At 40.9% G+C, this 24,254-nt stretch overlaps 1 gene segment (V, D, J or C); it reads left to right on the top strand.

The window, feature by feature from the left end:
* The first annotated feature begins 223 nt into the window (after positions 1-223).
* LOC121028915 (T cell receptor gamma constant 1-like) lies at positions 224-24,254 on the top strand. The segment is given in 5 exon segments: positions 224-413; positions 18,241-18,570; positions 20,111-20,236; positions 21,919-21,966; positions 23,651-24,254. Coding segments are annotated over 5 exon segments (783 nt in total).

The raw sequence follows: 24,254 nt of genomic DNA, 5'->3' as shown, positions 1-24,254 counted from the left end.
AAAATGATTTGTTTTCTATGTTTTCAAGTCTCTCATTTATAGAGTGGCAGGCGAGTCTGGCAAACTGTGAACACAGTTTCACTAGAGGTTTTAGATGCAGAAAAGTGGCGGTATGGAGTTGGCCAAGTTCGCATGCACATCAGAGAAGGGCTAGCACTCGGGGCTGGGACATGATGTGAGGTGTTGGGGAGACAGTAAGAGAATGTATTTTCTGATTCCCTGTCTCTGAGGGTCTTATCCAAGGTAGGATAAAAACTTCCACAGAAACCCAAAGCACATGGAGGGAGAACTTGAGAACATCCGGCTGATGTCAAGCTTCTGGAACACAGCCCTCGAGGAACATGACCAACAGTGGACCAACATCAGCACAGACCAGCCCAAACCAGCCCTGACTGTCCCCACGGGCTGCACAGGTAGGAGACCCAGAGGCTTCTTAGTGTCTCTGAGGGGGTCAGGGTGCTGAGGGAACCACAGGAGGCAGCAGCCAGGCTTTGGATGAGAAGTGGCAGGTGGGAGCTTTGCATCCCAAGGCGTGCTGTGAGTTGGTAGGGGTGGGTTCGGGGCTGGTTACTGCAAAGGACAATTCAGAGGGAGAGTCTGAATCCAGAGAGCGGGGCCAAGGGCTGGAAGAGGGCGGCAGGGAGACTGTGAGAACTAACGCTCCTCTTGGGTGCAGTGATGGCATCCTGGGGTGAGCAGGAGACAGGGAGACAGAAGGATGAGGAAGGGGACAAAGGAGACAGAACTAGCCTGAAAGGGACTGTTCTAAACCAGAGGAAACTATTTTTTTTTTTAATTTTTAGCCTTTATTTATTATTGAGAGACAGAGACAGAGCATAAGCATGGGAGGGGCAGAGAGAGGAGGAGACAGAGAATCCAAAGGAGGCTCCAGGCTCTGAGATGTCAACACAGAGCCCGATGTGGGGCTCGAACTCACGGACTGTGAGATCATGACCTGAGCCAAAGTCAGACGCTTAACTGAGCCACCCAGGCACCCCGAGGAAACTATTTTCAATTGGTAAGTTTAGTGCCTCTTCCAGCATCAGAAGGAGGAAGAGATGACACGTGTAAGTTCAGCAATGACAATACTTCCGTCCCCTGCCACACACCAGAGATGTAGCCTGGGTTTGCTTTAACCACTGTGCCCTGCTCAGGGTGCCTGCATGAGGGGGGAGGGGGCACCAGTGGGGACCACAATCCATCCCATGCCCACCGCCCTCTATACGATGAGCAGGGCTGTGTCAGCCTGGGAAAAAGTGCCTTTTTCTAATTTTCTGCCTAGGTTGTGCCGTGTTTTAATTAGTAAAAAGGAGACTTCTGTGCTACGGGAGGCCCTGTTCAGGAAGTAGTAACTTCACAGAGTTGTGTAAACAAGGTACAGGGTTTAAAAAAAACCTCTGGGGCTCCTGGGTGGCTCAGTTGGTTAAGCATCTGACTTCAGTTCAGGTCATGATCTCACGGTTTGTGAGTTCGAGCCCCAGGTTGGGGTTTGTGCTGACAGCTCAGAGCCTGGAGGCTGCTTTGGATTCTGTCTCCCTCTCTCTCTGCCCCTCCTCTGCTCATGCTCTGCCTCTCAAAAATGAACATGAATTTTTTTTAATAAAAATAATTTAAAAACAACCTTAATCCATGAAGCTTCCTGAGCAAAAACAAAAACAAAAACAAAAACAAAAACAAAAACAAAAGACATACTAGTCTACAAAAAGAATTCTCAAAGAACCAATGAAAATACTATTATTTGAATCTAGGAGCCAAATTTTACATTTCAGAACCTTGAGAGAAAAAGATAGTCATAGGAAAGGTAGTAAAACAACCACAAAATCCTGCGTTTGGGTAGACCCTGGGGACCCAGCTTTGGGGTGAGAGGAGGATGAGGTGAGCTGAAACATCTCCAGAACTGTCTTCTGTGGAGCAGAGATGCCAGCCCCCACCCCAGGGATGGAGTGAGGTTATGAGATTAGAAATCCAAATGCTTACCCTATGGTCCAACAATTGCACTACTAGGCATTTACCCAAGGGATACAGGTGTGATGTTTCAAAGGGGCACATGCACACCCATGTTTATAGCAGCACTATCAACAGTAGCCAAAGTATGGAAAGAGCCCCAATGTCCATTGATGGATGAATGGATAAAGAAAATGTGGTATAGATACACAATGGAGTATTACTCGGCAATCAAAAAGAATGAAATCTTGCTGTTTGCAACTACGTGGATGGAACTGGAAGGTATTATGCTAAGTGAAATGAGTCAGTCAGAGAAAGACAAATATATGACTTCATATGACTCATATGAGGACTTTAAGAGACAGAACAGGTGAACATAAGGGAAGGGAAGCAAAAATAATATAAAAATAGGGAGGGGGGGAAACAGAAGAGACTTTTAAAGGTGGAGAACAAACAGAGGGTTGCTGGAGGAGATGTGGGAGGGGGGATGGGCTAAATGGGTAAGAGGCACTAAGGAATCTACTCCTGAAATCATTGTGCAGTATATGCCAACTAATTTGGATGTAAATTTAAAAAAATAAAACTAAAAAAATTTTAAAAAAATAAATAAAAATAAATAAATAAAAAAGACAAACCTCCCAGAACAGAATATTGTTATCCCACGATAGGACTCGGTCAAGATGGAGGGGTCAGAAGTGGAGTCATTACTTTCACACTGCAGCAGCCAATGTTTTATTGGTTTTTGCATTTAATAATGAGATGGCTTTGATAACAATTTAAAACATTACACTGCATATGACACTTAAAATGGTTTTATATTTATATTTTCTTATCTGATACTATTACTACTCTGTGACTCCCTGAAAAAAAAAAAAAAAACACTGCTAAAAAGCTACTATTAACCATAATGACGATAGTAGTCACCATGGAACAGGGATTCTACAGACCAGGCTGAGACAGGGAAATTCCCAGTTCTGTAAGGAAAGTTGTATTGAAACACAACCTTGACCCTATGCTTACAAATGGTCTATAGCTACTTTTACACCACAGTGGCAGAGCTGAGTCCTTGCAACAGAGAACCGCAAAACCTAAAATGTTTACCATTTGGTCCTCTACAGAACCCATTTTTCAGCCACTGCCCTAGAATAAGATACTGTGGAGTGACATTTATTTTTATTTTGTGTTTCTGTATTCCCAGTGTTTCCTCAATGACCCTTTGTTACATTTCCACCTTCCCCATATTAACTGTCTTATTCTAGATAAATTCCTTAACATATCTTTGATTCATTTTCCTCCTTTGAAAGTGGAAAATATAACTATATTTACCGGAAGGAGCTGTTGAGAGTGACTTAAATAATACATATAATCTTCTCACAAGTGATTGGAGCATGCCTCATGCTCAATATAGGGAGGCATTATATTGCTTATATGGGTTATTTTGGAATAATATAAAACAAAAACCATAACCTGCTCTCTTTTTTTTTTAATTTTAAATAATAGAAATACATGAAAATAAAAAAACTGTCCCTTTCAGACATTTCTAATAGAGCACCTGCCACTGACATTCCTGGAATACAACCATACCTATTCATTTCCTGTCTATGACTGCTTTGAACTACAGTGGCAGATGTGATGAGTCACAACAGAGATGTTAGGGCCAAAACCCTAAATGAAATATTGTTATCTGACCCTTTACAGAAAACATTTGGCAGCCCTTCCAGTGCAAGAAAGAATAAGAGAATGAATTTGCAAATATAACTAAAATTCAAGATGTAAAAACAGAAAATATTGATAAATTTCACTACATGAAAATGAGATAAAGTTCTATGGCAAAAAGTAGGACAAGCTGAATCAAAGGACAAATGACAGACTATGAGAAGTACTTACAACCCGTAGAGCACATAATGACCAACCCTCCCCAGAATAAAAATACATTTAAAAGTGGAGCTAAAATTGGGACACCTGGGTGGCTCAGTCGGTTAACCTTCTGACATCAGCTCAGGTCATGATCTCACAGTCCATAGGTTCGAGCTCCACATTGGGCTCTGTGCTGACAGTTCAGAGCCTGGAGCCTGCTTTGGATTCTGTATTTCCCTCTCTCTCTCTCTGCCCCTCCCCTGAACACACTCTATCTCTCTCCATCTCTGAAAAATGAATAACGTTAAATAAAAAAAATATTTTTAAATGGAGCTAAAACATTTAAAATATCCTGCAGGAAAATGGCAAAGGACATGGAAAGACAATTCAAAAAATGAAATACACAAATAGCTCTTAAACTTCTACAAAGTTACTCAACCTCACTTACAGTAAGATAAAGATGGGTTAAAGTCACACTGAGATACCATTTCTCACTGGTGAGACTGGTGAGACTGGCAAGAATAGAAGTTTGATGATGCTGTCTGTTGGTGAAGCTGTGGGAGATAACAGTCACTCATACGTTTCTGTAAGGATGCAAAATACAGCCATTTCATGGGGGAATTTGGGAATACCTAACAAAAGTTCACATGCATTTACCTTTCAGCCTAGCAAAACACTTTTAGAAATTTACTCTGAAGCACAACTTCAACACTATGAAAATATACACGCACAAAGGTATTCATTGGGTAACTGCCAAATGTTGGAAATTATATAACTATCCAGACTCAGGAGGCTGGTTGAATAAATGATGAAAAATGCACACAATGAAGGATGTTACAGTTGTAAAATAGATGTCAGATGCAAGGTCAATTGTAATTTATACCAGTAGCAATTCTCAGTCGGAAATTTTAAAATAGTACCATTTACAATAGCGACAACAACAGTATCAACAAACGTATATAATCCATACAGAAAAAAAATTATCCCAAAATATGAAAGATTAGTACGCTGAAAACTATAAAAGTTTAATAAGAGAGGTTGAAGGGCTAAATAAATGAAGAGATATACCATGTTCATAGATTTGAAGACTGACTATATTTAAGATGTCAAACGTTCCCCAGAGAAGTAGAGTCACTGTAATTCCAATGAAAATCCTAGGAGGACTTTTCATGATCACTCAACTGCTTGCAAAATAAATATGGGAAGGGAAATGACACACCTTTGCCAAACCAGTTTTAAAAAGAGATCTAACATTACTATTAAGACCCAATGATCAAGACAGTGGGGTTTGGGTAAAAGCATAAATGGATAGATAAGAGGAACAGAACCCAGAAATAGGACAACACATAAATGGTTACCTAATTTCTAACAGGGTGCCAAGGAAATCCAATGGACAAAGAATACACTTTTCAACAGATGGTATTGGTACAATTGTTTATCTGTTTAAAGACAAAAACAAAACAAACTCAACCAATACAAAACACCATATACACAAACTAATTAAAAATTTATTCTAGGCATAAAGGTACAACCTGAAAAATAAAACTTCTTAATGGAAATACAGGAGAAAATCTTTGTGATCTTGGGCTAGGCAAAGATTTTTCATATAGGACACCAAAAGCAAGATCACAAAGAAACATTGGATAAATTGCACTTCCTCAAAATTAGTATTTCTGCTCTTTGCAATAGTAAAAAAGACATGAAAAATGGAAAATTTCAGGGAAATGGAAAGGAAAGCCACAGGTTAGAAGAAAATATTTCCAGGGGTGTCTGGGTGGCTTAATTGGTTAAGCGTCCGACTTCAGCTCAGGTCACAATCTCGCAGTCCGTGAGTTCGAGCCCCGCGTCAGGCTCTGGGCTGATGGCTCAGAGCCTGGAGCCTGCTTCCAATTCTGTGTCTCCCTCTCTCTCTGCCCCTCCCCCGTTCATGCTCTGTCTCTCTCTGTCTCAAAAATAAATAAACATTTAAAAAAAAAAAAGAAAATATTTCCAAAAGACACATCAGAGAAAAGACTGGTGTTCAGAATAAAGAAAGAAATATCACCACTCAATAATAAGAAAGGAAACCCAATTAAAAAATGGGAAAGAGAAATAGTGGGAATTTGGGCAGAAGTCATCTGAAATTTACTTCTCTTGTTTTTGATCTAATTTTAATGTAAAGAATATACCAAAAAAATGGGAGAGAGGGTCCGCATGTTCTCAGAGACGTAGAGGCTGGAAATGGCACAGCTCCCATTTTATAAGAACATCCAAAAACGAAGGACCAACTGAAATTCAATTACTTTGAACTCACTGGAGAACTGAGGTGGCAGGGTGAGTGACTTACTCAAACACTGGCGACAGACGGGCACTTGCAGGGAGAAACAGGACGCGAGAATTTGCTCATCTTGGACTGATGTTGTCAAACGGTGGGTCGCAAGATTCAAGTGGAATTTGTTAATAAAATAGTAAGAGCTGAGTATAGACTAGTGGGAGAGTGAACCATTGGGAGCATATGTAGGGCATTTTCCAGCACTTAAAGTTTCTCCTCCTCCCGGAAGCCCAGAAAACTCTTGCAGGGAAGATCAGGGACAATCCAGAGAAAGCCTCCCCCTTCAGTGCTAGTCCACAAGAAACATTTTCCATGTACCCACTTAAAATTGAGACTCCGTAGCAGTATCAGGGAATGTGTCCTTTCCTGACCTTTCACCCCCGTGCTAGCAAACCTTGAGGAAAAGTAACTGTGGAATAGAGCTGAGAGAGCTTGGAGAGACAGACCTTCTCTGGGGAGCAGAATAAAGACAAGACTCAATGACATGTGAAGAGAGAAATACAAAACACACTAGAGAATTGTTAAGTGTCTGAACTCTGACAACAAAGAATTTCAACATCAAATGCAGTCTCACTCCTGACGAGTTAACACAAACCCCTACACTAAAGGCCAAGCAGCAAAGTTGTGCTCGTTTTCAAACACAGTATATATTTACCTCAGTATCTACTGTACCACGCAACATGGCCAGCCTGCAACCAAACGTTCGGAGGCATACAGCAAGTCAAGAAGAAACATAGTCTGAAGACATAAAGCCGTCACCAGAACTACACTGAAGCATAACACAGATATTGGAAGTGTCAGGAATTTAAAACAACTATGATTGGGGCGCCTGGGTGGCTCAGGCCGACTTCGGCTCAGGTCATGATCTCACAGTCTATGAGTTCAAGCCCCGCATTGGGCTCTGTGGCCACAGCTCAGACCCCGGAGCCTGTTTCGGATTCTGTCTCTCTCTCTCTCTCTCTCTGCCCCGCCCCCGCTCATGCTCTATCTCTCTCTCTGTCAAAAATAATAAACATTAAAAAAATTAAAACAACTATGATTAATATGATAAAGCCTCTAGTCTAGTGGAAAAATTGGACAACATGCAAAATCAGACAGGAAAATTCAGCACAAATTATGGAAAACCCAAACGCAAATTATGGGAAAGAACCAAAGGAAATGCAAAACTGAAAAACACAGTAAGAGAAATGAAGAATGCCCTAAAAGGCTCAGCAGTGCCTTTAAGAAATATAAGGAAAGAATTAGTTAACATAAAGATAGGACACTAGAAATACCCAACCTCAATAGGAGGAGAGAGAGGGAGAGAGAGAGAGAGAGAGAGAGAAGCTATTGTGCCTGCTGGATTTTGCTATTTGTTGTTGCTCAACTGAGAAAGGAGTGGAAGGTTGGTAATAGAGAAGGTTTTCTTACAGATCCTTCTGAGTCTGTGTGACATTGTGAGATCCCAGCAGGCAAATAGCAGGTGGCTTCATCAGACTGGAGGATATTATTGCTTATCAGGTAAAAGACTCCATTGTCTTTCTTTAGCAGATCCTACTTGCTCTAACCACAGGGTCATAAGCTGTTGGGACAAAAAGGGCGCTTCGGACGTACAGAGCCCAATGCGCACACAACCAATGGGCTGTGGGGGCCCAGAGATGGCAAATGTCTTGTCCCAAGCTAGTTAACCACAGAGATAGGACTACACCTGCATTTTTAAACATAGCACAATTGCTTACAAGAGTTTTCTTCTTTCAACATGACAGCCAACTGGGTTTGTTTTCAAATTATAGTTTTAGTAAGGCATCTATTTTTCCATGGGAGATAGAATTCTACAAGTTTCTTTTTCTTCCAGGAAAATACTGTCATCACAGAAATTATTTTCTCATTGTGCATTGCCCGGTAAAGACTCATGTTGCTAAATGGTAGAGGTGGCTACTAAAAAATGGAGACCATCGTTCACATTTCTCAAGTATGTGTCTGTTGGCATGTTTGTGTTTTCAGTTACTGAAGAGTTTCCTCTTTCGGAAATACAATCCCAAATTGCTGACTCAGCAGACCTGGTGTTTGTGAGAACAGAAGGGCTTTTCCTTTGATGTGGTCTCTGAGCAGTTTCACACACTTGAACACCTGAAATCAAAACGTTTTAATTCTCTGAACACTTTTCCTGGTAATTTAAAAAAGGCCTTGGTAGACGACTGGTCCCATCTCTTCTTTTTTTCTGTCTTTTCTTCATCTCTTTTTTTCTCTCTTTCTCTCTCTCCTTTCCTTCCCTCCTCTCTCCCTTTCTTTCTTCTTTCCTTCCTCTCTCTCACTCTTCCTTCCTTCCTTCCTCCTTTGTTTCTTTTTTATTTGCCCTTATTATGCCCATTTTGTGTAGCACTTTTCCATCACTATTGCCTCCATGGAAAGAAAACAGACATTTGGGTCAATTAATCTGAGGACAACTTATGACATATGAAACGCCACGAAGCCTATATTCAAGGACTTCCAGAGGCATCCAGAAGATCAAATTACCAGGACAAGGTTTCTACCTACTGCTCATGCCATGAGACTCAGGCTGACTTAAAAAAATTTTTTTTTAATGTTTATTTATTTTTGAGAGAGAGAGAGAGACAGATCACAAGCAGGGGAGGGGCAGAGAGAGAGGGAGACACAGAATCTGAAGTAGGCTCTAGGCTCTGAGCTGTCAGCACAGAGCCTGATGCGGGACTCGAACACACGAACCATAAGATCGTGACCTGAGTTGAAGCTGGATGCCCAACCGACTGAGCCACCCAGGCGCCCCAAGGCTGACATTTTTTTTAAATATTTATTTTTGAGAGAGAGACAGCATGTGAGCAGGGGAGGGGCAGAGAGAGAGGGAGACACAGAATCAGAAGCAGGCTCCAGGCTCCGAGCTGTCAGCACAGAGCCTGATGCGGGGGCTCGAACTCACCAACTGTGAGATCATGACCTGAGCCCAAGTTGGACGCTCAACCTACTGAGACACCCAGTCACCCCTGACATTTTTTTTTTTTTTTATATAAGCTCTACCCAGTGTGATAACATCTAACCAGGCTGGATCAAGATATCTACAGAAGGAATTAGGCTCATAGTAACTCCTCTTGGTAAGTAACTTTGTCCTGTTTTGATCCTGTGAATGAAAAACTGATAAGCTTTTTAGAAAACAACAACAACAACAACAACAACAACAACAAAAACAATGTAGGATCACCTCAGCAGATGGACAGCAATTTTGCAGCTACTGGTCACTCTATATGGAAATAAAACTACTTTGTAAATGGTTTTTCTCTTTCCTGCTTGCCAGCAGATTGAATTCTACACACAAAAGTATAGACTCAGGCTTGAAATTAAGCTATTTGTATGACCATATCTGTAAACTATTTGTGTAAGTTCCAGATGTTTTTCTTGTATACAGTCTTTTCAGTAAGAAACACTTTGGGGGCGCCTGGGTGGCACAGTCGGTTAAGCGTCCGACTTCAGCCAGGTCACGATCTCGCGGTCCGTGAGTTCGAGCCCCGCGTCAGGCTCTGGGCTGATGGTTCAGAGCCTGGAGCCTGTTTCTGATTCTGTGTCTCCCTCTCTCTCTGCCCCTCCCCTGTTCATGCTCTGTCTCTCTCTGTCCCAAAAATAAATAAACGTTGAAAAAAAATTAAAAAAAAAAAACACTTTGATTATCTCTAGTATTAATAAAGAGTGCTCCTTTCTTAATGAAGAGTGCTCCTTTCTCTAATAACTGCTGATCCTATATGATTGCTTTAGATCTCCTCTTCAACAGCAGTGCAAAACATTTAACCCTTACGGTAAATGACTAAAGAACATCATTAATCAACATATTCTTGTTATTCTAGGTTCTTAGAGATAGGCTGAGACTAGTCAAAATTTGTGCTGTTGCAACTCTGGGGATACTGGGTAAAGATGGTCCAGATGAATGGAATTTGTGAGCTCAGTAAACCATTTCAAGTCCAGAGTCCATGAAAAGAATCTGCCTGCATGGTTTTATATTTTCGTGTGTTCACTTATTGTCTCAGCAAACATTTACTGAAGACAGTGTCTAGGCTGGACGCTAGAGGTAAAAGGGGCACAAGACGCAGTCCCAACGCTCCAAAAGCTTGCAGTCTAGTGGACAAATATTCTCGATTGTGACGTCTTGGGCCTCTGTTTTTCAGCATGTGGCCACCAGAGACACAGAATGTCTTAGGTTCATGAGCCCTTTTGCTTTCTTACTTTCTGTAATACTTATTGCTTATAAAATCCATACATTTTGTTTAGTGGAACATTTGATAAGGGGGCCCCAAACCATCTGAGTAAAGAGAATAATGATATTAGCTACTATTTACTGAAAGCCATGTACCATGCTGACTAGTTACAGTGCCTTATCTCAGTCCTCAACAGCCCTGCTCAGGAAACCCTCTTATTTTAATATCACTGTTGGGGAAACTGAGGCTTTGGGAAGTTCAGTTAATTGCCTAAATTCACATGGCTAGTTACTATGGCAAAATTTGGAGCCAACAGAGACCTGTCTCACGGAGCATGGTCTAGGCCATTATATGGTATTATAAACATTAAGCTGTATTTTTAATTCTGCATATTTACTCTGTGTAGCCTGACATTTTAAATCGACTCTTTAGTTGAAGGCTTCACTAATAATAGTTCATTGTGTGTATTACTCCTCATGTGAAAACAATTCTTCTGCTTCTAATCAGGGCACTAAAATTGCCTTTCTTTCCCCTAAATGAGTAAGTCATGTAGAATATGCATTTATTAAATTCTCAGTGTGAGTCTTAGGGTATTTCTATAAAATGACAAGTCCTTTCCCCACCATCGCATTCAGTCTTCTTTCCGCATCGGCATCAAGTGCACCGGAAACGCTGACTCCGGCAGGACAGCTGGAGCAGGTGGCCTACACTCAGGACTCGGCCGCATGACCCACAGCTGCTTTTCCGCTTAGGCTGGGACAGCGGCAGAAAGACCAGACCAGACAGGATCCTCTGATGAGCAGCTCAGGATTTTACATCAGTTCCCTGGAAACGACAGAGGCATTGTCAAGTCTAAAGAGCAGTCTCGGGACATCTGGGTGGCCCAGTCGGTTGAGCGTCTGACTTCGGCTCAGGTCATGATCTCGGGATTCATGGGTTGGAGCCCCCTGATGGGCTCTGTGCTGACAGCTCAGAACCTGGAGCCTGCTTCAGATTCTGGGTCTCCCTCTCTCTGTGCCTCTTCCCCGCTCATGTTCTGTCTGTCTGTCTGTCTCTCTCTCTCAAAATTAAATAAACATTAAGAAAAGAAAAAGGGCAGTCTCAGCATAAATAGGTTAAGAGATCATCATGCCAATTTCAGACTCTCTTCTGGTCTACTATCATTGGGAGTGGGATTCTGGAAAGAACTTACTTTTCTTTTTTTTAATTTTTTTTTAAATTTTTTTCTTTTAATGTTTTATTTATTTTTGAGACAGAGATAGAGCATGAACAGGGGAGGGTCAGAGAGACAGGGAGACACAGAATCTGAAGCAGGCTCTAGGCTCTGAGCTGTCAGCACAGAGCCCGACATGGGGCTCGAACTCACGGACCGTGAGATCATAACCTGAGCCGAAGTCAGACGCTTAACCGACTGAGCCACCCAGGTGCCCCAAGAACTTACTTTTCAACCAAACCAGTTACCCACCCCCAGTACATAGAAACAACAAAAAATACCTGTAAAAATATTAACTTTCATTTATTACATACTCAAATATATTATTTCTATTTTTGTTCCTCTTTGAAAATTATGGAAGAAGTAACTGTAAATTAGATTCCAGGAAAAGAACTGATCTGATACATGAAAACGTCTTAAGAAGAGAGATTTAGAGGATTCAGCAAAATGCTGAGGAAAGGTAAAACCATAGCCTCCAACCCGAGCAAGATGGAAAGACAGAACCCAGCTGCCCAGGCAGAAAGGGGTCAGTTCATCCCTTCTTGACTGCATTCATATCTAATGTGATTTGGCTTGAGATTCACCTTTGTTTAATGTTAGCAGGGCCTGTTTTTACATATTTATATAAATATTGTGAATATATGGGCACAATTTTAAAAGGCGACACAAAGGGAGATTTCTGTAAAAGCTTTTCAGAGAGTGGCATTGGTATAGCTGGGACCACAAAGTGTTCGGTCCTGGCACACTGCTCAGGGTTACAGGTAAATATTCTTTCATTCTTCCGTATAACGTAGGGAGGGGAGGCAGGTGATGCAGGGGCGGAGGCCAGGGGCTGGTGCTGGCCCAGAATTCTAGGATTTGGTTCCAGTTTGGACACAAATGGCAGCAGGATCCTTGGAGAGGTAGGTGACTGTTTCCCAGTCCTTGGGGGGTGGTTGCCGCCTGAGTTCGCGTGGACGACATTGACGAGGAGCTAACTTGCTAGAGCAACTGGGGGTCCCTGAGGGGTGGGGATGTTAGGTCCCTGTGGGATTTCTGTACTGAAAGGTTTGTAAAGAAATTTGTGTATCTTATTTACTTGATTCCAAAAACAACCAGTGAAAAAGAATGAACAAAAATTGCTGAACTTGTCATTTTGTCAGAAGCTGATTCATACCAGGGATGGACACATTGAACTGTGCAAACATATCCATTAATGTCATGAGCTGGGTTTGTTTGTTTGTTTGTTTGTTTGTTTGTTTTTCTACATTCAGGCTAGTAAATGTGTTCATTCTTCATTACCCTTAGAGATGAAATTTTGCCTGGATGAGGGAGAACACCTCCCAGGGATGTTTCTAGATTGCCAGATCTAGTCAACTACAGGCTTTCAAAGAATTTTCACAATGCTGGTAAAACATTAGAATTGTGAAATGTAATGATATTTTTTGGTTTCCTTAGTGGTTGTGGTCATAGGCACAAAGAATTAATAAATTGAAACACAGCATTCTGGTCCTCTTTCTTCCACCCGACTGCAATATAAATTATAGCAATCTTATTAAATATGGTGACACAGATACAGTTCATGACATCCTTTAAAAAGTGTTTTTAGGAGAGTGTAGTGCAGAAAAAAATATGGACTGTGATCCTGGATCTATCACTTTCTGTTAGAAATAGCCACCACATAGGTTCAGACATGGTCAGTGATTTAAAAAAGAAAGCCAATCCTATAGAATTCAAATGATCACCTACTGAAGTACTTTATGAATCATGAGTACAGGAAATGTATTAAGTGTGATCTGGTCTACAGGTCATTTTGGAACAATTGGTCAGTATTGGCAGAATACCTTCAGTTTCTAAGACCCATTGTTACATGATTCTAAAAATGAGTAGAATGTAGTAGGCATCACCTGAGACATTGTTAGTCTTAACATCAGGGGATCTCGCATTTTTTGGCGGAAACCTCTGGATGTAAAAAAGGAGAGGTTTTACAACTTGAATACATAAAATTATATTAATACCCATAAAATTAAATCTTCACTTATAATTAATATCTTCATTGGATTATGCCTACAGATTAAAAATTACATCATTATAAATATCATTTGAGAAATACTGCTTATTTCTGCCCTCACATTTCATTAAAATTTTTTTTCAAACCCTTCATACACATCTAACATGTATACTTCAGAGCATATTTCTGAGTTATCATAGGGTCTGAGTGTCTGTTTTGGGATTCCCAGATGATGATGTCCCTAGATATTTTATTGGAAGCGACAATTCACCCACTTACAAAATAAAAGCATTCTTTTCATTTATACTGTCTTTCTATGTATGTGAGACAGAAGCACGAAGTATAGAGTCTTTAGTCCCAAGTCGGATTTACTAAATCCACATTAAACTGCTTATTGTCTTTTACCAGTGCGACTTCCAAAACTAGTCTCAAGTTTATTTCAGGTTGGTATCCTGTCCAAGTAGTACTGTTGGATCAAAGTTGAATGGATTAGAAGAGCCTCTTTTAATAAGTGGCCCAGGACTGAAACATAAGACAACCCCTCTTTCGTGAGGGATGATGTTAGGAACGCAAGCCTCACCTTCTTCTCTGGCGTTTTGGAGTGGTTGAATTCCACACGTTTTGCGTTTGTATCACAGAGAGGGATTTGGAAACCTCTTCTTTCGTTTTTCATGTGATCTCTGAGTTAGACCTTCCTAAGCTCTGAAGCCCTGGGGCCGAACACACCAATGGTTTCTCATTTATTTATACTGTCTCTTCCCATCATCTATTTTTGAGAAGGCCTCAAATAAAAGACACAAGTACAGTTAGGCCATGAAATAAAAATAAAAGATTAAAAGCACTAAGGAAAGCAGAAGAAGAAGGAAAAAAAAAAGGCCTGTGATGATCTAGAAAGAAGCACAGGATAAAATTTTATGTTCACAAGTAGGAGAAAAATGTGGTGGAGTACATACTTTGTGTTAAGTGATAAAATGAAGTACACCAGAGTTTCAAAGATGTTATGCCTTATCTATCATAAAATTAGAAAAAACCCTCAAAGCATGTGTCCTTTTGGGGGAATATGAAGTGAAGAGTGGGAATCGCCTTCCACATCCGTTTCATATAGTGGATAAGGTGGTTTTTACACAAATGCATTTCATGCTACAACTGCATCATTACTATGGGCACCATGACATTGAATGTCATTCACAGATGGTGATAATCAGCCAACAGGGTCAGGGATCATGCAGTCTGGTGATCTAATGTGACAATAGGAGACTTGGAGGACCAGGCAACTGCCTTTGATCTAGTCATTTGGCCTGAAATCCCACTGTAGGAGATTCAAGGCAAACTTAGGCACGATCCGAAAGAAAGGCAGTTGGAGGTAGAAATTTCTGGTGAAAGCTTAGAATGCACATGGATTATGCTGTTGATGGGAAAAGAGACATTTGCTTTGGACCGCGCAGGTGAAGCAGTTCCGTGAACTGACCGCATGTTACTAGGCTTTAGCCAATGTTCCCTTTGACTTTCTTAACACTGGAAATGCAGTGGATAAGACAAGTGATTGCCTATTAACTGGTGTGTCAAAGGGACATTCCAGTGATGATGGCTGAGTGAATCGAGACACAGTAGAGCAAAGTGGGGTGCAAATGAAGGAATGAGTCTCCATGCTTGATTTACATAGATCCAATCATTACCTCGAGTACCATATTCCCATCAGTAAGAAAGATGTGGTCCCATGCGATTAAAATGTCATGTTGGAACACACAATCATCTAAACAAATTGCTAATAACCATGGTAATGATAATAATATACTTTCTCATTTCCATAGCATGTTTGGTGGTGGAAATCTTAGGAGGGATTTTAATATCAATCCTTACAGTAAAGGTCAGAGTAGACAACATTGTGCAAATTCTGTAATAAGATCAGACCTTGTGTCCGTGTGGACTTGTATAAAGTGTTCATGTACATCATGTGTAACTGTCGTGAAAGGGTTTGTTCCAAGAATGAAGTTGATCACAACAGATGTGCGTTGTGAGTTGACACATTTCCTTTCCTGACGGTGAAAGGGTGTAGTCAGAGAGCCCGGGAATTGCCCCAGGCTGACCTGGAGCCCTATCTCTACCACGTACTGCTTATGTGAATTTGGCGATTATTCTCTGCCCTCAGTTTCCTCATCCATCAGGTGGGATAACAGGAGGCATTCAGCAGGAGTCATATGAGACTTAAATGAGAGACTGTGAATAAATTACTTGGCATGTTGTCTAACATATAACGGGTGCTGGATATGCAGTGGGTATGCCCTAAGAAGTTGTCCCATTTCAAACCTAAAGGGACAATAGTATCCAGTATGGAGGGTCTGTAGCCAATCATAATGATAGAGCAGAAATTTGCCCAAGGATTCAGCTGTGCTTCTAACTGCTCCAGTGGAAAGTGACCTTCCTGTGCACTGATAGACAAATAACTTGAATTTAGAGGTATTTGTTTCATTTAATGAACTTTTTCTTCACTTGGCCACAAAATGAAATTAAAATGTGGCTTTTGTTTTTGTATTTTTGTAGTTTTTCTGTGTATTTAAACCTTAACCCTTTATCTTAATTTCTATTATCTCTAACTTTACCAAGTTTGGGATTCGTGCTTGTATATGGTAGAAAAACAATGGTTGAAAATATGGTTAGAATGTACATAGAAATATAGTTACAGATATGGTTAGTCCTTTTAAATATACTTAGAAATGTCATAAATTTGAAATTCATATTTACATATGAAATAGCTTTATTTACTTAATAAAAGAAAAATTAGAAGAATAAGTTGAGAAATTTGGAGCCAATATTAATGCAGGTTTGAAATACCCACTTAATTGAAAGTGTGGTTGCATTTGGTTAACTTATATAGAATTCATACTGCTTTGTCCTAATAATATGTCTACAACTCAGGCAATTTACCTTAAAACATTTTTTGATTATGAATATAGAAATGTAATGGAAAACTTATTTGTTTTGTGAACTGGTTTCTATTTTATGCATCAGTAAAATGATTGTGGCCATAAAAAACACTGCTAGTAAGTTTAAAAAAGAATGTTGGAAGAAAAAACATGTAGTATAATTAGCCAAAATGTAGGCACTAATCATATATAATCAAGTACACTATTTAATGCTCAGTTAATTATCACATTGAGAAAGTTATAGGAGTTCAAGATTCCTTCTATCCTGAAAAGAATGAAACTTCCAGAATCTAGCTGAAGAAAAGGGACAGGAGGTAAGCATCCTGTCTTCCTGTCCAATAATTTTCCAAGTAGATCATTTGATTTTCAAGTTCTTTACGATGATGAATCAGAAGTAATCTTATAACAAAAACAACTTCCTAACATGAAAACTAGATTCCTTAAATGTATTGACTAGAGGCAAAAATCATGTAAATATCATATACTTTGAAAAATTAGTCTTGTTTTCTATAACATGCTTTCACAATGAAAAACAAAGTATATGGTTGGAGAAATATAGACTTTCTTAGTATTACAATCAATAAAATACTATTTGCAGTGTATGCAAGACGAACAAGTTTAAGACAACCTCATTATGATCTAATTCTATGTATAGCGTGGTTAAAAAAGTCATTGTTTGCTTACAGATTAGTATAAAAATCAGGAACTTTGAGGCACTGTCAGAAATTCTCAAGAATATTTTTTCCTTTTCTTCTCAAAGGAGAAATAAAATTCTTCTTTTCTTCGGAAATTGTCCACAAAATTATTATTCTAACTCCTAACTAGCCCAAAGAGAAAATGTGTTAACGTTTGTGTTTCAGTTGGAAATCAAATTGGAAGGGTTCTAGTCTTTATAATTTCAATCACTAGTTAACAATCAATGTATAAGCAAGGAACATTCCAGCCTTCAAGTGACATGCCCTTGACAACTATGATGTTTCATTACATATTTTCACATTATGTCTACAAGAAACTCTGGAACCATAACTGTTAACATTTTACCAGTTACATATAATGTTATTTAGCAGGTGAAATCAAAGAAAACTGTTTGTGTGTGAAAGCAAGTTAAGCAGGCTTCCAGGGCAGATTCGAATTTGGAGGGATATTCTAAGTGTCAAAGTATGGTGTCTTTTTAGTCATGTATCAACTGCAACGAAATTCCCGTTAAAATGTGCCTTTAGTGAACATTTCTTAAAGCAAACCGAATTCTGAGTAGTACAATACTTGATAAAGTTAATACGAGCATTTCTGGAAACAATCAATAAATTTTTAATAGCCGTTTTGTAAATTCAGCCACATCACTTCTAAATTCAAGGCATTGTAGATAATTTGGAGATGCAGCTTAAAACACCACTCTACTCAAAATCCTGGTGTGATTCAGATGTGAGAGCAAGATGGTCTATAAAATCAGGAATCAAGCAGAAGAAATCCCGTATCAGAAGTGGACATGGGATCCTTACTTGAAGCTAAAAGGCCAATGTGACAGATCAAGTGTGGGTGGAAATAGATTCCCTTTCAACAAGTGACTGTGTATTGTTTCAAAAAATTCCACATTAATCCAGGTGCTGCCCTTAATAGCCGTGACTTTGGACAATTTACATAACCCCTTTTCCCATGGAAAGTAACAAAATAAGCAACTCAGAACCCACTGTGGATGAAAGGTCATAGTAAGCACTAACCCTATGCAACTTTTCCTTCCTTTTACTGTGTGTTAGGTGGTTCCAAACCACAGAATGTTTCATTTCTCTAATGTTTTCATTGCGATTGCATTTCTCCCACAGATAAAAATCCTGATGAAGACATTTTCCCCAAGCCCACGATTTTTCTTCCTTCAGCTGATGAAGTAAAACTCCATAATACTGGAACATATCTTTGTCTTCTTGAGGACTTTTTCCCTGACGTTATCACGATAGATTGGAAAGAAAAGAATGGCAAAACAATTCTGAAATCCCAGCAGGGTGACACCATGAAGACTAAGGACACATACATGAAATACACGTGGCTGACTGTGCCTAAAAAGTCAATGGATAAAGAACACAAATGTACCGTCAAACACGAGAATAATAAAGGAGGGGTTAATCGAGAGATACTGTTTCCTTCAATAAACAAAGGTATGTGCATACACACATGATGATAACCTTTCAGAACCCTTTGTTTCAAAGGGAATACCACACCTTGTCTATCAAAAATTAATGGAAAACAAGCAAATAGAAATCTTTCTTTAACGTAGTTACTTTTAACGGTCACATAAATGTCCTGTTACTTCCCCATAGAATTAAAGTAGAAACATACAAAGAAAGAGCACAAGACCAATTCACTTAGCCTTTATCGCCTCAGTTTCATCATCCAAAATATGAAGGTCACAATGATGTTTTTTAGCGTCACTGTATGGATTGAATGAAACAATACGGAGGAAGCACCTAGCAGCCTCACACACAATAAATGCTCAAAAAGAGAGTCCACTTTCTATGATCTTACTTGATAAGGAAATAAGAACAATCGCATGTCTTTCGGGAATGTTCTACTCAATAGTCAAACTCCCTCTCACCTCAATCTGGTCTACTCAAAGTATCACCTTTAAACAGTTACAGGTGACAAAATGCTGCTCCTTTGATGGTGCTGGATTGCAGCTCAAGTAAAAATGGTGATTTGGCTGCCGAGTTTTTAGTATGGTCTTGGGTGTTCCAGATTTGAATTTTATGTAAGACTGTAAGGTGAAATTTGGTAACTGGAGAGGGGTGAGGTTACATGTACAAACATTCTCCCATTCTCCACAATGGATGTATTTCTACCCCTGGGAAATGCTGCCCAGCAAACACTTCCTGCCGTCCGAGCGTGCGCCACGCCTGGGAGGGAGGCGGGCCGGACCACTGTCCCCAGGAGGATCACTACAGTAGGGCGAATACACTTTGCCTAATCAGCCAGGGTCCCTGGTGATTCAGACATGGTGTCCTGAAGGAGCCCCACTGGTGCCGAGGCTGGTCATATGTGACAATGGGGGCAGAGCTGAATGTGCCCTGGCCTGGCTGTGAGCCAGGAACTCGCTAGACTCAGAAGTCAAGTCCTGAACATTAATATAAAATGCCCCCAGAGGGCCCATAAGAAGGAACCAGTTTGTACTTGCTCCGTGGTTAACAAGCACTTTTTAAGCAGCAGGGAGCAAACACATAGCAAGACATGTGAAGAGCTTTGCTATATATTTCTGAGGTAAGTCTTTGTCCTTTGTCCTCCGGGAGTGTTAAAAAAGAAAAAGCAAAAAACAAAAACCCACAAACCCCAAATGGCAACACTCAGCTTAAAGCCCCAAGTCACTCCACCAAGACTTAATACCTAACCCAAGTGCAATTTCAATGCCCCAGAAGAGTAACCTTTAACCAGTCGACTAGGGAATTTTCCTGGTCAGCACTAAGAAGTTTCCTAATGGACCCCTTCCCTTCTCTGTCAGGGTGACCTTGCCTAAATCAGTGGATTCCTTGCTAAAAATTTCCTTTTTTCTGCTCCTTCTCTATTGTAAAAAAGATTTCTTTCCTGTCCTCCTTTGGAGCTCCTGTCTACATGCTAGATGGGATGCTCTCTGATTCATACACTGATTGATGAATACAGCCATTGGATCTTTAACATTTACTTGGTTGAGTTTTTGTTCTTTAACAGGTTTGGCGGAGGCCAGAAGATCCGAAGTGGACCCCCAGAGGCATTCAGAGACAAGGCGAAACACAGGGGTGGTCACTGTGAGCCCTTTGAGTTCACTGTCCTCCTCACCGGTTTCAAGGGCTGCAGGTGAGTTCCTCTTGGTTCGAAGCTCCCCTCTCCTTGCCTTCGGGCTGCTGATCTGATGGGCCTTCCTTTCCAGGACAGGTCAGCTTGGGCTGCAAGGGTTATGCCCAGAGCCCGGCTGAGCCGGCATGTTTATCTGGAACCCTGTGGAACTGGCCTATTTGGCCAGAGCCCAGCTGGGCTGGCAGAAAGGTGTGCCTGGAGCCAAGCCCCCAACCTTTCAGACCGCACTTCTTCCCCTGCTAGAAAAGTCAGCAAGGTTCCAAGAGAATTGTTGGTGGTGCACATGGAGTCTTCTTGGGTCCTGAATGCAGTAGCCTCTCTTATTGCCCATTCACTAATGTGCACACGATTGTCTCCTTTCGTTTAGAGAAAGGCTACTGGCAACAGGGATCTCAGAGGTCCCACATTTAAAGACTGTTAGAGCACTCGCTACCTCAAGAACACTCCTCTGATGGTACAAGTTGGTGAGGGCAGGGGTCGTCAGGTCAGCACTGGGTCACCCATCAACCTCCGGAAAACCTCTGTGCAAGGACGTGTACTGTAAAACACACACAATCCCCAATTCGGGTCATATGCCTTTTAGGTGTCAGTTTGGCTCCAAATCTTAGCTCATGGGATCCTCAAGTCCTGAAGGGTCAAGCCCACCACCTTCCAGTACACCTGCTTATTTTTCATCTAAGAACTATGGTCCCAGATGTTAAAGATATAATTTCCAATTAGATAAGACCACTTAGGAAAGGCACTTAAGAGCAAGAGTTTTACAGTTAAAGACAGTAGGACCCCTCAGTTTAATTAGCAAGCAGAAGCTTCCAAAAGATTTTAAAATGTCAAGGTCATTTTTTTGGATGATTCACTGCAAAAGTCTCATGAATGGGAAAAGATATTTGCAAATGACATATCGGACAAAGGGCTAGTATCCCTAGTGTCTATTCATGTTTTCTGCCCATTTCTTCACTGGGTTATTTGTTTTTTGGGTGTGGAGTTTGGCGAGCTCTTTATAGATTTTGGATACTAGCCCATATAAGGGTACTGGCTTTCATTCGTCTTGTTGTCATGTCCACAAACACCTCCACTCTAGAAAATCATGTGCGGGACTTGCGGTTACCGGGGTGTGCGTGATTTGGAAAGGTAAGGCTGCTTCCGTTTTTACATGGGAAATTGACCTAAACCAGCCTCCTTCCAACGTGTAAGATTCTGCTGTGGATTCTTGGGTTGGACGATATCATTTTGGTGGCCACACTTCATGTGAGCGGTGTGTGCTCAGGTCTTTACAGCAGCCACTGTTTCTGGTTGGTTTTCCTTTCGACAAGTATTTACAGAACACCTGCTTTGCCGCAGGCACTGTGTTCGGAGCTGTGAGCCCAGAAGGAAAACAAGATAATCTTAGATATTACCCTCCAGTTGTGAGAAAAAAAAGAAAAAAAATCATGAACTTCAATGTATCCATGTGCAGAAATACCACATATGAATTGATCTGCTCAGTCACAAAGAATCAGAGCAATGTTTTCTGGAATTGTGGGGCTCCTATTTGTAATGGCTGTCTCCAGTCTGTTGACAGATTCTATCTGCCTGTCTGTCTGTCTGTCTCTCTCGCTATCCATCCATCAAACTATCCACGACACAGACACGTGTCAAAGAATGGATATGAACAACGGAATAATACTTGCTTTCATTTCTTTTAGAGCTCGCCACTATTAACTACACAAAAGCTTCTCGGAAGGATGAAAATGGTAAGTTCTTCTATGTTTGTCTTTTTGTTATGCTACAGCATTTACCTTCTGATCAACTTAACTTTTGAACTTCCCTGGCTTCAAGGAGAAATATCACAATGGTTGGATCTTGCAAAATAGACTTAGTGACAGCTGAAGTCTCCATCATTTCCCAGGAGTCGCCTTCACACAGTAAATTCTGGCTTGGGAATGAGAGGACTATAAAGTAGGGGTGCAGTGAGGGGCTCTGAAGTCTTTCAACAATGGATTTCATTCGTTTCTGTGGTCTTTGTTTCTACGAACTGAGGAAAACATGGTATCAAGTAGCTTTTAGAGTTTTTTTTAAATCTTTGTATTTGTTGGTAGTTAATAATATGAACTGACACTGAGAGGTTCTTGTACAGAAGGCGTTGTGTGTACTTTGAACGGGTTTTGTTTAATTCTGTTAATACTCACTACAAAGTATTTTGTTCTCACGTTACAAATGAGGACAGTGAACTAAAATTAGCTAAGTCCCTTGTGCCCTGCGACACAGCAAGATCCGGGGCTTCAACCCAGATCATCTGAATCAAGAGTTCATACACTTACTCAATTTTTATTCTTCCTCTAAATCCCAAAGCCAAGGCCCTGAAACAGGCTGCCCAGGGGAGGGGGTGTGATGGCAGGACTTCGTGTGCCAGAATCCAGACTTAAACCCCAGTCTTTAATTATTACTTGCAGAAATATGGGCAGATTATTTGCATTTTCTGAGCCAACCACAAATGACACAAATAACACCCAGCTCAGTTATGGAAAACATAAGGCCCCGCATGTGGAATGTCTAGCTTAGGGTATCTCATTTAGCTGCTACATAATAAGACTTGTGAGTACATTCTAAGTAGTAGTTCCTAGCTCTTTCTCCACACATATGCACAAAGGAAATGATGAAGACCATTGGCTCTAGTCCTGCTGATTTGTCCTCATGTCCAATATCAAGGGGCTCCTGGACTCTGGCTACTCGTCATCATCTTCCTTATCATCATCCAACTTTACATTTATCCATAATCATTGGGTGTCTTGGGTATTCATTGCATGTAGAGATCCAGGATTACAGAGTAGCTGAGAATGCGTCCTGAAACACCAGGTTGCTGAGATTGAAATCTGGCCTCTCGTACTTACTAGTTGCATGAAATCAGGCAAATTGCTTCTCTCTCTGTCCTCAGTTTATGTGAGAATGGGAATGAAAATAATAACCTCATCTGTTATTAAAAATTAAATACAATTAGGGCTTCACATGCACAGTTCTGAAATAACATTTAAGTTGTGGTTAATGGATATTGCCTATTATTCTTACCTGGGGACACGGGGGAATGAAGAAATGCTAGAAGCTATTTATCACCAATGCTTGTTTTTCCCCATTGGACTCATTCATTCTAAACACAACCTATTTTTTAATACTTTGGAATGTTCTAAGTGAATTTTAAAGGTTTTTTTTAAGTTTTGTTTTTGTTTTTGTTTTTTTACTAACTTGGTCTGTGAACCGGATTCTGAGTAGTCTTGGGGGTGGTGTTAGTGGTGATGGTGGTGTAGATGTTTACTCTCCAGTTGTACCGGTGAGAGAGTCACTTCAACCCAGGACATCAGAAATGTGTGTTGTGACCCAGCTCCCAAACTAAGTCCTCGCCTTTCCAAAGAACAGGTGAAACTAACTGATGGCTTCTTTTAGACCCCCCGCAGGTGCAGCTCGCGAACACCTCTGCCTACTACATGTACGTCGTCCTCGTCGTCAAGAGCATGGTCTACACCGTCATCATCGCCATCTGTCTGCTTGGGAGACCAGCACTCTGTGACAATGGGAAGAGTTTCTAACCCATGGTGGCACCAAGGGTCCACTTTACTCCTTGACTATTGTCACTAAAAGAGTCTGTTGAGGATCTAGAAGGGCTTTCTCTCTGCATTTGGGTTATTTCAGTTCACATGTTTCTTTTTCTATGTGTCATCATTGCAGAACAGGTTTACAAACCGCTAGGCAGACAGGAAATGTCACTCTGCATGGAGAACAATTTCTACCATGACTCAGGGGCGGGGCCGGGGGCACCCACGGGGGCGTCAGCACTGCTGTCTCCTTCACGTCCACCAGCCCGTCAGCCACCCAGCACCCTCGCCTCTGAGTACAGCCGGCGTGCAGCTTCCATAGCGGCCCCTGGGGCTCTGTATCCAGATAACTGCTTGGAGGCCTTTTATTTTACATTTCTGGAAGTCTTCCTCCTTGCTACCTGAACTTTGTGCTATTTTTCATAACAGACCTAATAAAAGCAATCACAAGTCTA

Source organism: Herpailurus yagouaroundi, unplaced genomic scaffold, assembly GCF_014898765.1.
Source record: "Herpailurus yagouaroundi ecotype Mexico unplaced genomic scaffold, PumYag 100, whole genome shotgun sequence".
NCBI classification, from domain to species: domain Eukaryota; kingdom Metazoa; phylum Chordata; class Mammalia; order Carnivora; family Felidae; genus Herpailurus; species Herpailurus yagouaroundi.
The sequence above is the reverse complement of the archived record's forward strand: the minus strand, read 5'-3'. Positions and strand labels throughout refer to the sequence as shown.